The following is a 14161-nucleotide window of genomic DNA, read 5'->3' as shown; positions in this document are numbered from 1 at the left end:
AAATTGCATGGCATTAGGGAGCAGTACCCCTGCTCCTAACAGGGCTCTGCCCTCCAATTAGATACCTAGGACGACAATCTTAAAATAGAAGAATAAATAGGATGGATGGAAAACTGCAGGAGAAACACTGGCGGGGGAGCCTGGGGGAGGGAGCCCTGAATGAAGAACGTTCCGGGCAGAAGGAAGCTGCAGACTTTAAAGGAAAGCTGCTTGCCTTGTGCAGCTGGAGCAAAGCCAGCCAGGGAACGGTTAGCCTGAGCTGAAGAGGTGGGTAGACAGGGCTCAAGAACTCATTAGGCCATGGAGTTGGAGTTTAGGGGATATGGATCCTTGGATGTGAAGGATTAAGCCGAGTTGGCCCAGAACCCCTGGGCTGGAGCGATCCTTCGGACTTCCCCTCCCTCGTAGCTGGGACTACAAGAGCTCACCGCACCCGGCTTTTGAGGGTTGCTAAAGATCTCTGTGGCCTTTCTGCGAGGCACAACCGTGGCTCTGCTCTGTTAGTACTTTCACTAAAGGACGAGAGCACGGACGACAAGCCGACCGACTTTGGAAGCTTTCGAAATCCTGCAAGAAAGTTTAGCCCATCTCCATGGGGTGGTGGGGAGGCTTCGGGCGGTGGAACGCAGGCGCGCCACGGCCCCGCCCCCGCGACCCAAGGGGCGTGGCTTCTGCGCCGGCCCCGCCCCTCGCAGTCTGGAACCCGCGCGCTCACTACCCGAGGTCGCAGAGCGGAAGGCCAGCGTCCTGTCTGTCGTCCATGGCCGCCGCACTGCTCGTCCGGGCCAGTGGCCCCCTCCGCAGAGGTGAGTGCGCTTGGGCTGCGCACTACTGGGCCGGCCGCGCGGGCGGAGATCCCGGGGCGGGCGGGCTGAACCCCTGCTAAGAGCGCGCGCGCGGCCTTTGCCCCAGATGGGCGTCCCGGGGCGCCTGGCCCGCTTGGCCCGGCTGGCCCTTCAGGGATCCTGGCGCCACCCCACCCCGCACTCTTGTGGGACCCCCACCGCCAGCCCCGTTCACGCGGCTGCATCCACACCCCTGCCTCGCATTTCATCCCCACCGCAGGTTCTGGGTGCGCCTTTCCCCCAGGGCTAGGCCTACCATTGAACCTCGGCTCAGATCTGTGACCTTGGACAGGACTCTAGGCCCCTCCCAGCCTCAGTTGACCAAAGTGTAAAATGGCCACAGTGAGCTGTTGGTATTGCCAGAGAGTTGTTGGAAGTCAGTGTCGGGCATATAACAGGTGTATAGACCCGCTCTCTCCCTGATGGGGATTGAATCCTGGGCCTGGAGCACAGGAGCACCCTACAGACCTGGGCCTCACCAACTTTGCGGGAGGGACCCTCAAAATGTGATCATCCCAAATCCACCTCCCAGATAGCTGGAATTAGAGGTGAGCCACCACACCAGGTGTGGATTATTTGATACAGAAGCTTCCCCATCTTATTCTTTGTCCCAGCTGTAGCAGCAGTGACACAAGGCTTCTTTTGGTTGATCCAGATCTCATGCTGAGTAATAACAATAAAGAGAAACCTTGGTCTGGATCTTAGACCTTAGGTTTTAGTGCTTATGGCTATTTTTTTCTTTAATCCTCCCACTCCCAGGAGCTGAGTGCTATTGTGTCCACATTTTATAGAAGGTGAGACTCAATAAAGTTAAAACCCTTGTCTAAGGTCACAGAGCTGTGGTGTTATTATAATTGACACTCTACTGAGCGTTGAATGAAAAGTGTTCGGGGAACACAGCAAGCGTTCAGTTAGCCTGGGGTTTTCAACAGCACCTCTGTTGACATTTGGAGAGAGTTTATATATAGAGACAGGGTTTCATTATATTGCCCAGGCTGGCCTAGAACTCCTGCTCAAGTGACCCTCCTGCCTCAGCCTCCTGAGTAGCTGGCCTGGGTACTGCACCCAGCATGGACAGATGGTTCTTTGTGGTGGAGGCTGTCAGTGTATGACAGAATGTTTTGTAGTGCCCCTGGCGTCTCTGTACTGGATACTAGTAGCATTCCTCATTTTAGTTGTGACAACCAAAAATGCCTCCAGACATTGCCAGATGACTCTAGGGATGGGATGAGGGAACAAAATCATCCCTGGTGAAGACTCTCTAAGTTAGTAGATTGTGATTATTATTAGTAGTTATTATTCAGGTTCTCTTAATTCTCCTTCCACCGACTCCTGCTTTTCCTTCTGGCAGCTCTTTGTCCTCGGGACTGGCGGAGGTTACATACTATCTACCAGTCTGTGGAACTGCCCGAGACACACCAGATGCTACGTCAGACATGCCGTGACTTTGCCGAGAAGGAGCTGGTTCCCATTGCGGCCCAGCTGGACAAGGAGCATCTCTTCCCTGCAGCTCAGGTGAGAGCACCAACCTCAGCAGCCCATGATGGTTGCAGGTCCTTGGATGGTGGTGACAGTGACAGGCAGATACACTGAGACCCCAGTCAAGGAACATCAAAGCAGGGCCTGAAAATGCTCTGGAGGTTTCCCTTGTGCACTGTGAGGCCTTTGGTTAAGATTTTACTTCCAGAGCAATAATAACACATGGTAGATGGTTGATATGCTTACAGTGTGCTGGTCATCAAGCTAATAGCAATAGTTAGCACTTGTAGAATGTTCGTCATGTCCTCTGCACTGTTCTAAGCATCCCAGATAGCTTATCTTATTTGTTCTAAACAACAGTCCTAGGAAGTGAAGGAACTACTAGTTTGCCCCCCCCCCCCCGCCACTGGAGAGTTGATGAAACTCAAACTTAAAAACTGTTTAAATAAGGCATCTGAAGTCATGGAAGTAATCAGCTGCAGAGTGAGGACTAGAACCCAGACCTCTTTTCTCCCAGACGCTGAGATCTCCAACAGTATGGTCCCTCCCGTGTTCTTCATTTGCATTCATTCCATCTGCAATGACATGTTTAAGCTGTTTTGTCTGCTCAGTAGATCCTTATTGAATCAAAGATTTGTGAAGGACAAACCTTTCTGGCATCTTCTCCTTGCCTGTTCTTCAAGAAATTCCAAGGCTGGTACTGGTGGCTCACACCTGTGATCCTAGCTACTCAGGAGGCAGAGATTAGGAGGCTCGTGGTTTGAAGCCAGCCTGGGCAAAAAGTTTGCAAGATCCTATCTCGAAAAACCCATCACACACACACAAAAAAGGGCTGGTGGAGTGGGTCAAGGTGTAGGTCCTGAGTTCAAACTCTAGTACTGCAAAAAAAGAAAAAACAAAATTCAAGCATTGTGGTCCCCCTGTACATGGCCTGTAGACTATGGGACCACTCATCCAGCTTAATGAATATTGTGTGGTCAGTATAGTGAGCATTGTCCCTGGACTCTCAGAAGACCCCAGGAACTCAAAGCTGAGTGGGGAAGTGGTATTCTCAGAACCAAAATCAGTTGGGCAACTTACAGGCATTAGACATGTCTCAATTCTGAAGACATCCCTATTTAATATAATCTCCATTTTGCTTCCTGGAAGATTGCAAGGACTAAGTGAGATAATTAGGCCAAATGTTCCTGCATTTGAACTAGTGGTAGCTATTCGTACTGTGATTATTTGCAATACAGTTGAGAGAGAAGCATGGAAAGTGAAGTGACTTCCCAAGGTGTGCTGGTGTCTGAAGCTGGATGTCATAGCCCACGTCTGGCTGGCTCTAAAACCTTCCCCATCCACCAGCCAGGTGCTTGTCCCAGAAGCCCAGCGGGCAGGCAGGGAAACCCTGTTCTAGTTGGAAATAGTACTGCTGGGCTCTGCCTTACCCACCATGCACTGTTCTCTGACCTCAACTAGCACTACTGCTTCACCTTTCAGCACCTTAGTGGAGATGTGAAAAAATGCTGCTTGAGGAGAGAAGGGGAAGAGCAGGCCTTTGAGTGCCCTTATAGGTGATTACCCCAAGGCCACTGCCCCAGGCCCGGGCTGTGTGTTGTTGGAATCCAACTGCCAAATGCCATACCACCTGATTTATTGTTGTATATTTCCTGTATTGTATTCTCTCTTCTCTCTCTCCCTTTTTTTTTTTTTTTTTTTTGTGGTACTGGGGCTTGAACTCACACCCTATACCTTGAATCATTCCACCAGCCCTTTTTTTTTTAATTGTTTTATTATTCATATTGTGCATACAAGGCTTGGTTCATTTCTTCCCCCCTGCCCCCACCCCCTCCCTTACCACCCACTCCGCCCCTTCCCTTTCCCCCCCACCCCCTCAATACCCAGCAGAAACTATTTTGCCCTTATCTCTAATTTTGTTGTAGAGTGAGTATAAGGCATAATAGGAAGGAACAAGGGTTTTTGCTGGTTGAGATAAGGATAGCTATACAGGGAGTTGACTCACATTGATTTCCTGTGCGTGTGTGTTACCTTCTAGGTTAATTCTTTTTGATCTCACCTTTTCTCTAGCTCCTGGTCCCCTTTTCCTATTGGCCTCAGTTGCTTTTAAGTATCTGCTTTAGTTTCTCTGCGTTAAGGGCAACAAATGCTAGCTAATTTTTTAGGTGTCTTACCTATCCTCACCCCTTCCTTGTGTGCTCTCGCTTTTATCATGTGCTCAAAGTCCAATCCCCTTGTTGTGTTTGCCCTTGATCTAATGTCCGCATATGAGGGTGAACATACCATTTTTGGTCTTTTGGGCCAGGCTAACCTCACTCAGAATGATGTTCTTCAATTCCATCCATTTACCAGCGAATGGTAACATTTCGTTCTTCTTCATGGATGCATAAAATTCCATTGTGTATAGATACCACATTTTCTTGATCCATTCGTCAGTGGTGGGGCATCTTGGCTGTTTCCATAACTTGGCTATTGTGAATAGTGCCGCAATAAACATGGGTTCCACCAGCACTTTTTTTGTGTTGGGTTTTTTCAAGATAGGGTCTCTCTTGAACTATTTGCCTGGGCTGGCTTTGAACCACCATCCTCTTGATCTCTGCCTCCTGAGTAGTTAGGATTACAGGCGTGAGCCACCAGTGCCTGGCTTCTCTTGTTTTTTAAAGTCAGGTCTCACTGTGTAAGCCAGGCTGGCCTTGAACTTGGATCCTCCTGCCTCAGCCCTAGAGTGCTGGGATTACAGGCATGCACCATCATGCCAGGCTTGTCTGACTCTTTTCAATTGGTATTATATTTGTGAGATTCACCTATTGTTGTCAATTTATGATCACTAGTTCTTTTTTCTTTTCTTTTTGTACCAGGCATTGAACCCAGGGCCTTGCACATGTTAGGCAAGCACTTTGCCACTTGAGCCATGCCCTCAGCCCAAGTTCATTCTTCTTTCATAGTTGTATATCAGTGCATGAATATGCTGCTTCACCTAGTCTACTGCTAATGGAGTTTTGGGTTGTTTTTCATGTGGACAGGTTACAAGTGCAATTGATACTCTCGCCATGTCTGTTGGTAGACACAGGCACTCAGTTTTGTTGGATACGTGCCCAGGGATGGAATTGCTAGGCATAGGCTCATACTCTCCTACTTGCTTTATGGGACTGGGGACATCGCAGGGTAGTTCCTCAAAATGGTGGCAGAAGTGGGCTGAGAGGAAGAGGTCCGGGACAGCAGCCTCTCCTTCTGGCCCGTGGGGCTGTGGGCACGGATTTCCTAAAGGCATCAGGGTAACACAGAGTACAGCAGCATCTGTATTTGTTTTGCTGTTTGCCAGGTGTTTCCAAATCTAACATCACATTAGTCCTGCTCCTGTTTACCCACGTTTGCAGGTGATGTGGATGCATGGTCGCGGGTTTTGGAAGGGCAAAGCAATGCCAAGTCTCTGGTCTTGTCACTGTACCACCTGAGCTGGGTGCTTGATGGTGGCCCACACGATGCGCGGGTTCCCCCCCAATGTTTGTCTCTTAGCTGAGGATTAAGGCCTGTTACTTTCACTTGTTTGTTTGTTGGCAGGTACTGGAGTTTGAACTCAGGGCCTTGAGCTTGCTAGGCAAAGTCCCAAGTACTAGTGAGTGTTTCAGATCCTAATGGTGGGGGCTGGCACGTAGCTCAGTGCTAGAGCACTTGCCTAGAATGTGCTTGGCTCTGGGTTTGATCCCCAGCACTGCCAAAACAAACATGAAGACAGAACCTCAGATCATGATAGTAATGACCTTGGTAGCTAGCGTTTGGAGGCTCGTGTTTTCCAGGTAGGTATACATATATTTCATCTTCACGACTACGCTAGGAGGTATATACCCCATTATCTTGTTTTCATCGATGAGGAAATGAAAGCAGAAATGAAGTGGTTTTTTTTTGTTGTTGGTGGTGGTTTTGGCAGTACTGGGATTTGAACTCAGTGCCTCCCATGCCCCCAGCCCAAGTTTCTTGATTATTGAGCAGCCAGGCATAGACTTCTGAGCTACCTCTGCAGGGCCTGCAGTGTAGTGATTTCTGATCTTTTTCCTGAAGAATTTTCATTTGCCCTCAAAAAGTAGTTATATAAGGAGAGAGGAATTGGGAGGAGGGCAGGCCAAGAATTAGGAGGAAGCTAGTGCCAGTTTCTGCCTACATAGAGGTTTTGTAACTTTAATTACAGCCTTGTCTTTTTATGTCCAGGTGAACAAATGAGAGAAACAATTGTGAGTTCTAATGTGCTTTGCTGTGAAGGGGAATAGAAAACCGAATGGTATCTCCAACCAATTTTGGACTTCTTAACCTCAAAATTTTTATTTATGTGTATAAAGCTGAATGCAGTTTTTCTTCTCATCTGCTCAGTGAATTTTTTTTTTTTTTTCAGTGCTAAGGATGGAACCCAAGGCTTGCTCATGCTAGGCAAGTGCTCTGCCACTTGCACTATACCTCCAGTCCTTTTGTTTTTATTTCATTTTTGAGATAGGGTCTTGCTAACTTTGCACCAACTGACCTTTAACTTGTGATCCTCCTGTCTCTGCCTCCTGAGTAGCTAGGATTACAGGCGTGAGCCACCAGCATCCAAGTCTAGGTCTTGTTCTTCCTCAGGTCTTCCTGTTCAGTGTGATACATTGTACACAGTGAGCGCTGACAATCAGCAAATGTCTGTCTGTGGAGTTTTGTTAAATTGAACCAGCTTGTACACCTGTTAGATGGGTCTGGTCTTAGTGTCCTCATTGTCCCCACATGTAGCCCAGTGGACATGGCTAACCAGGTCCCTGTCAATGCCTGGTTTTCTATTGTCTTTTTTTGTGGTGCTGGGGACAGAACCCAAGGCCTCACATATGCCACACCTGGAGTCCCTTGGTTTTCTCTTGAATAAGTAGCAACTTTTTGACAAAGTAGGAAATTTTAGTTTTTAAAATGCTTGATGTTAAATAGTTTTGATTGTAGCGAACACAGGCACACTCAAGATATTTTTCAAATGTGAGTTTTAGAAGCAACGTGAGGCATTGTTTTCATATGATGTGCTTTCTTTTTTAACTTTATAAAGAAAAGAGGTTTATTTAGCTCACCGTTCTGGGGGTTCAAAGTGCACATTTGGATTTGGAGGTGTGGAGGTTGGCTTCAAGTGAAGACCTGAATTTACCACAGCAGGGCTCATGTGGGAGGAGGTCACCTTCCAGTAGGAAGCTGGAGCATAAAGTGTCTGTCCTTTGGCCATTTCCTCCTCTGAAGGCAGCAGGTGCGGAAGGCTTGCTTGGCTTGTCACCGCTGGCAAAGGGAATTGCAGTGTCTGTCTGTCTCTTTTCCTCAGTGTGTGGTGACCTTGAGGCAGGGTTGCCTCTCCTCAGGATGCATGTCAGGTGGTTGCTTCACAGACACAAGGGACAAGAGTCATATGTGGGTCACTTGGGGAGGTCACCCCTTGAGGTCGTGCTAAAGGTCAGGCCTCTGTAGAAAATGCCATAGTAACAAGGCTGCCTGGCTACTGTTAGCCAATTACCGTCAACTTTATGTGGTCAGAAATGAGGTGCAAAACTGAACACATGTCTTTTTTTTCCCTCTGTCTGCCTTTTCTTTGGATTTTGGTCTCTTCTCCCTTACTGCCTCTTTCTTCCTTCCCTCGCTGCTACTCTCCTTTCCTCCCTCTTTTTCAGTACGTTTTGCCACCAATATGGCTTCTATCTCCCATCTTTGTTCTAGAATGTTCCTGGGGCTGGCATGTTCCCTGAAATCTAGAGATATATTTCACAGTGAGAAAGGCCAAAAGACAGCCCAAGCCATCACTGTTGCATTGCGGGGGGAGGTGAGGGTGACTATGTACAGGATGAGGAGTGAAAGGGTCATCCATTTCTCTGACAGAAGTCAGTGTTGAAGGAAGATGGCTGATCCTAAGAGGGATGGTGGAGACAACACGTGGCAGTGAAGTCCTTTGGCAGTGGTCGTTGTGAAATCTTGTGACTCTGAGGTTGGCTCAGTGAGAACCATCAAGGCAGCTGGAGGGAAAAGGTGTTAAATAGAGAAGAAGACACCAAGAGCCTAGCTGTTTCTTGTGGCCTGAACCTGGTTACTGCCTCTGGGCGTGCTCTGTGTGTGTTCCCCAGCTGTAAAAGGGAAATGGCAGTCCTTGTTCTGCCTACCTGTTGAGATGGGCAAGCAAGCATTTTGGGTGAGTGTGGAAAACTGAGGATGTATGAGGGAGCTGATTGTCTTACATTTTGCCTGCAGTTTTGATTGCCTTTATGTTTCTTGGGATGAAGGCAGCTCTGGGGCAATCTGTTCACCAGTCCTTTATTGAAGGATCGTGTCCTGATGAGCTGTGAAGTTAAGAGCAGGGTGTGTCTTAGACTCCAGGGGGATCTCATGATGCTTGTGGTGCGGGGCCACGTGACCTATTCACTTTAGTCTGTTTTGCTGGGAGGACAGAGAAAGAACCTTTCATGGAGAAGGAGGCTTCATGGATGGGAGTCTTAGGGTCCTGTGTGTTTCTAGCACCTGGTAGAATATAGTCCGGCAGCAGAGGCATTCTATATGTAACCAGACACTGTGCTCACCCTGGAGGATCTGCTGGATGTCCGGGTTTGGGCTGTGAGGTGCTCTGTCCCCAGGCGTGTTTGTGCCAAACAAGGTCGAGTTCCATAATACCACAGTAAAAAGCTACTCTTGACTGTTGACTTGCCCTTCCTGGGGAAGTCCTGCCTGCTGAAGTGGTACAGGCAGTGAGCAGGACCTCCTTCCCCCGGGGGTGTGGTGGCCATGGAATGACCGGGGCTAGGACATGATATCTTTTGGGAACTGCATTTGCCTCCCACTCTCTACATTCTCCTTCCTCCATGTGCCCGCTGCAGGGGCCACAGAGCACTTGCAAAATCTCAGTTCCATGCAATCCACAGGTGAGTTTATGCCCCGCTTGCCCTGTGTGGGGTGACCTGGAGGTGAGGAAGATCCAGCTCAGGCTTGGGGTCTTATAAGACAGTGTCCATGGCAGCATTTAAGGCAGAGTAAATAAGTCGTTTCACAGAGGGACACAGATGTATACAGAGTACAGCACATTGTAGGTTCCTCCTTCTTGTGTTATCATTAAAGGAAGAAGCCATCGGCCACTTGTGATGACAGGCAATCACAGCCTGAGCCAGGGACTGGGCTTGATGTTTTCTTTCTTTTTTCTGGTGGTACTGGGGTTTGAACTCCAGGTCTTGCAGGTGCTGTACCGCTTGAGCCGCACCCCAACCCTGTGTGCTTTAGTTTTTTCAGGTAGAGTCTTTTTTTTTTTTTTTTTTTTTTGCCTGCAGTGGCCTAGACTGAGATCCTCCTTCCTGCAGCCTCTCATATAGCTGGAACCACAGGCAGTGCACCACCATGACCACTTTGTTGCTGAGATGGGGTCTCTGTTTTTGATTGGGTTGGCCTTGAACCACGATCTTCCCAGTTTCTGCCTCCTGAGGAGCTGAGATTTACAGGCATGACCACTGCGCCTGACTTGGGCTCAGTGTTTTCTATATGTTGTCTTGCCTACTCCTCAGAGGAGCCCTTTGAGGTATTATTTTGGGCGAGGGGGAGGTAAAACTTTCATAATCACAGAAGTAGGTAGTACTATGGAAAGAGAAAATATTCAGGAAGAAATCGCATCCGTACTGAGCAGGTGCACTTCTTTTCACTTACTGTTCCAGAACTCGTGTGGTATGACAGCTGTAGACATACCACTTACATTGCATTCGGCAGGATAAGTCCTCTAAATGGGACTAAAAGTGTGTGGGTGTAGCTGGGTGGCATTTACCTAGCGTGTGCGAGGTTCTGGGTTCAATCCCCAGCACTGTAAAAATAAATAATTGTAAAATGAGGTACACATGAAATGAGGGTGTGCAAAGGTCCTGTGCATTTTCTGTAGGGACTTGAGCTCCTGTGAGTTTGGTATCTGCAGGGGACCCAGACCCCTGGCTCCCAGAAACTGAGGGCCCCTCCCCTGTCCCCGCTCTTCAGAGGCAGTTGTTTTTACTTTCCTCCCTGAGTTAGGTAGGTTCTGCAGTGGTCCACGATTCTCGATTCTTGGGTGAACAGCCGGGAAAGGAATTTGTCCAAGGTTAGCAGAGACAGAGCTGGGCACGATTCTTTTCATTGCTCAGGTTTTAATCCTAGCCATACCACTGAGGTGCTCTGAGGCCTTGAGCAGGTTGCTTAACCTCTCTGAGCCTGGTTTCCCCGCCTTACCATGAGATTATCACATAGCACTGTTTTCTTAGAGCTTTAGAGAGACTCAAGCAAAACTGTACAAATAAAGTGCTTAGCACAGAGTTTGGTAGATGATAGGCCTTTGGTGTTAATGATTACTCTATTATTACAAATAAAAAATCCCAACCTCTTAATCCACTTGTTCTGTTACTGACATTGGGTACAGAGCAGTGAGAAGAAACACAGTCTCTGTTCTCACGGTCATGGAGAAAGATCTTTGTCAAAATGAGCATGTTAAGGTCTGGGGGTGTGGCTCAAGTGACAGAGCACTTACCTAGCAAGCACAAGGCCCTGAGTTCAGTCCCCAGTATGAGAGAGAGAGAGAGGGAGGAGAGAGAGAAGTTGTTAAAAGATAGGAAGTTCCAGCTGCTGCAGTACTGCATAGGTGTCACAGAGCGTGTGATTAGAGGATCTCGCTTCCTTACCTGGCCAGGTGAAGAAGATGGGGGAGCTCGGGTTGCTGGCCATGGACGTGCCTGAGGAGCTCAGCGGCGCGGGCCTTGACTACCTGGCCTATTCCATCGCCATGGAGGAGATCAGCCGTGGCTGTGCCTCCACCGGAGTCATCATGAGTGTCAACAATGTGAGTGACCCTGGGCCTGGGACCCATGGGTGGGGGAAGCTCCTTCGGGGGACACCTTGGCCATGTGTCCCCACAGTGGAGCACAGCTAGCCTGGGCTTCCAGCCTTGTGTCCTGGAGTCACCTCTAGACTTGGTCCTGTGGGGGACAGCCTTAGGGTGGCCTCCAACCACTCCCTACTGTCCCTTCCAGTCTCTGTACCTGGGGCCCATCCTGAAGTTTGGCTCCCCAGAGCAGAAGCGGCAGTGGATCACCCCTTTCACCAGTGGTGACAAAATCGGCTGTTTTGCCCTCAGTGAACCAGGTATGGCCCTGTCCCTCAGAGTGACAGACCCAGGTGGGAGCCAGGTGCCCCCAGGGGGATAAGCAGGGTCTGGGGCTTGCTATTGGTGGATTCCTGAGAGGGAGGAGAGGCCTCTGGTGTGGGCAGCTGAGCTGGGCTGCACTGCCTGGATCCAAAGGCGAACACTGCTGCCTGCCAGGGGTGCGGGGCACTGTGGCTTTGGGGTCCTTTTGGCTTGAAGATGTCAACCCTGTGCCCTCCGGGACTAGTCTTTGAAGCTTTGGGAGCTAGATCGGCCTGGAATTTTCTCCTGGGAGTCGGGTCCATAGCTTTGGAGCCCGGGTGAGGTGGGGACCCTGCTGGGTCCTGAGTCTGTATGTGGGGCAGGAAATGGCAGCGATGCGGGAGCTGCTTCCACCACAGCCCGGGAAGATGGCGACTCGTGGGTCCTGAATGGCACCAAAGCCTGGATCACCAATTCCTGGGAGGCCTCGGCCACTGTGGTCTTTGCCAGCACAGACAAGTCCCTGCAGAACAAGGTGGGGGCCCCAGGGAGGGGCACAGGCAAGTTTCTGGGGTTGTCATTTTGGTTTCTAGATCAGAACCTTGGTGCTGTTCTGCTCTGGGGCACTGTTGGATCTTCCTGTCCCCCTGGAATCTGCACCCTCCCCCCAAGCCAACAGAAGGAGGGAGGTGGGGGAGACCCTGGAGCTGTCATCTGGGGTGGTGTTGGCAAAGTGGGGCTGGAGCAGCTTGCTGGCCCCCACAGCCTCTGAGGAACCCCTCAGAGGCCTCTTGGGGCCTTCCAGGGCATCAGTGCTTTCCTGGTTCCCATGCCAACGCCGGGGCTCACACTGGGGAAGAAGGAAGATAAGCTGGGCATCCGAGCTTCGTCCACGGCCAACCTCATCTTTGAGGACTGTCGCATTCCCAAGGAGAACCTGCTGGGGGAGCCTGGGATGGGCTTCAAGATAGCTATGGTGAGACCAGCAGGGGGCAGTGCCCTGGTGCCAGGCCATGGGCCCCAGCCTGCCACCAATAACTAGGTGGTCCCCACAGCAAACTCTGGACATGGGCCGCATTGGCATCGCCTCCCAGGCCCTGGGCATCGCCCAGGCTGCCCTTGATTGCGCTGTGAACTATGCTGAGAACCGCAAAGCCTTTGGGGGACCCCTCTCCAAGCTCCAAGGCATCCAGGTAATGGAGGGGAGGACACTTCAGGAGTGAGCCTGGACACGAGGGAGGGAAGCTTGGCTTTTTACCCGCTCCCGTGTCCTCCCTCCTCCTCTTGCCTGTCCTTGGAGGGAGGAAGGAGCACCTGCTGACCTGTGGGGCTGGAATGTTGCAGTTCAAGCTGGCAGACATGGCTGTGGCTCTGGAGAGTGCCCGGCTGCTGACGTGGCGTGCTGCCATGTTGAAGGATAATAAGAAACCATTCATCAAGGTGCCTGTTGGGAGGGTGGGGGCGAGGGATTCCCTGAGGGAGAAGTCTGGGTGGGTCCCACTTCCTTGGGCCGGTGAGGGCAGGGGGTGGCCCTGTGGGTTTACTGCTGCTGCAGACCCCTTGGGGAGGAGCTGGGGGTTCCCTGCACATGGAAGTGCTGACTGTGCCATCCCTGGGGGTTAGGAGTCTGCCATGGCCAAGCTGGCTGCATCAGAAGCAGCAACCGCCATAAGCCACCAGGTGAGCATTGTGTGTGTCCGCGGCCCTCCCACAGCTGGTCACCTTGTGTGGCCACATCTGCCCCATGGGTGCAGATCTTCTGCCTCCTGAGTGCCTGCTGTCCGACTTAGGCCATCCAGATCCTGGGAGGCATGGGGTATGTGACAGAGATGCCAGCCGAGCGGCACTACCGTGACGCCCGTGTCACCGAAATCTATGAAGGCACCAGCGAGATCCAAAGGCTCGTGATTGCCGGGCACCTGCTCCGGAGTTACCGGAGCTGAGCCCTTCCAGGAGACCAGCGCCCACCTGCCAGCGGCTGGCCTGTGGACCATGGGAAAGGGTGGAGCCCCGCGGCCTTAATCCTGATTCCTACTGAGAGGGTGGGGCAGGACCTGCCTCCTCAATCCTGCCCTTTGCCTCTACCCACCCCCCATCAGGCTGCATGGGAGTCTGTGTTGCGGAGAGGAGAGGTGACCTGAGACTAAGGACACACCTGTCATCTCTTCAGTGCAGGACTCTCCTATCTCTTCACCCACCAATGTGCCTCATTTCCTTCTTCTGAGTGGCTGTGGTCTCTTGGAGACCAGGCTGTGGGGAGCACCAAATGACAGTCACTCCCTTAGGCCCTGCTGCTTGGTATGACCTTGGGAGGGACCCCAAAGTCAGAGGTCAGGAAGAAGGGACTGGCAGAGTGACCAGTCCTCAGTAGCAGAACTTGTCTCTCCAGCCCCGGAGTCCCAGTCTTGGGAAGTCTGGGGGCTGGGTCGGGGGCCTCTCTGGAAAGATCAGATGAGAACAGGTGTGTGGTGTGCCTGTCACCTGTGGGAACTGACCAGCCAATAAAGCATAGTTGTGCCTTGACCCTCACCTGTGTCCTGGTCCTTGGGTCTTTTGTCTGTGCGGGCCAACACCCCCCACCCTGAGTGTGACCCGGGAGCTTGACCTCGGGAGGCAGGGCTGGCCGTGGAGGCGGATCAGGAGGATAAAGAACCGGTCATAGCCTGGGTGAGTGTCCGGGAGCGCCACCAGCAGGGGGCAGGCCCCCTCCAGGGGGCTCTCTAAGTTGACCTGGCCT

General features: G+C 51.1%; 1 protein-coding gene across 1 annotated transcript; it reads left to right on the top strand.

Moving 5' to 3' along the window:
- Positions 1-654: 654 nt before the first annotated feature.
- Positions 655-13953, top strand: Acads (acyl-CoA dehydrogenase short chain). The gene is made up of 10 exons (XM_020179042.2): positions 655-806; positions 2197-2360; positions 10990-11139; positions 11330-11441; positions 11808-11959; positions 12230-12400; positions 12480-12617; positions 12769-12864; positions 13048-13104; positions 13215-13953. Exons 1-10 carry the CDS (start codon positions 761-763, stop codon positions 13365-13367), a joined length of 1239 nt encoding a protein of 412 aa, XP_020034631.1. The 5' UTR covers positions 655-760; the 3' UTR covers positions 13368-13953.
- Positions 13954-14161: the final 208 nt, after the last annotated feature.

This window comes from Castor canadensis, chromosome 18 (genome assembly GCF_047511655.1).
Source record: "Castor canadensis chromosome 18, mCasCan1.hap1v2, whole genome shotgun sequence".
In the NCBI taxonomy this organism is placed as follows: domain Eukaryota; kingdom Metazoa; phylum Chordata; class Mammalia; order Rodentia; family Castoridae; genus Castor; species Castor canadensis.
The sequence above is the reverse complement of the archived record's forward strand: the minus strand, read 5'-3'. Positions and strand labels throughout refer to the sequence as shown.

Bases quoted from the DNA above. Each gene is read 5' to 3' on its own strand.
- Acads (XM_020179042.2), top strand. From the start codon at position 761: ATGGCCGCCGCACTGCTCGTCCGGGCCAGTGGCCCCCTCCGCAGAG. The intron at 11,960-12,229 runs GTGGGGGCCCCA...GGGGCCTTCCAG, and splicing joins ACAAGTCCCTGCAGAACAAG to GGCATCAGTGCTTTCCTGGT. The intron at 12,865-13,047 runs GTGCCTGTTGGG...CCTGGGGGTTAG, and splicing joins ATAAGAAACCATTCATCAAG to GAGTCTGCCATGGCCAAGCT.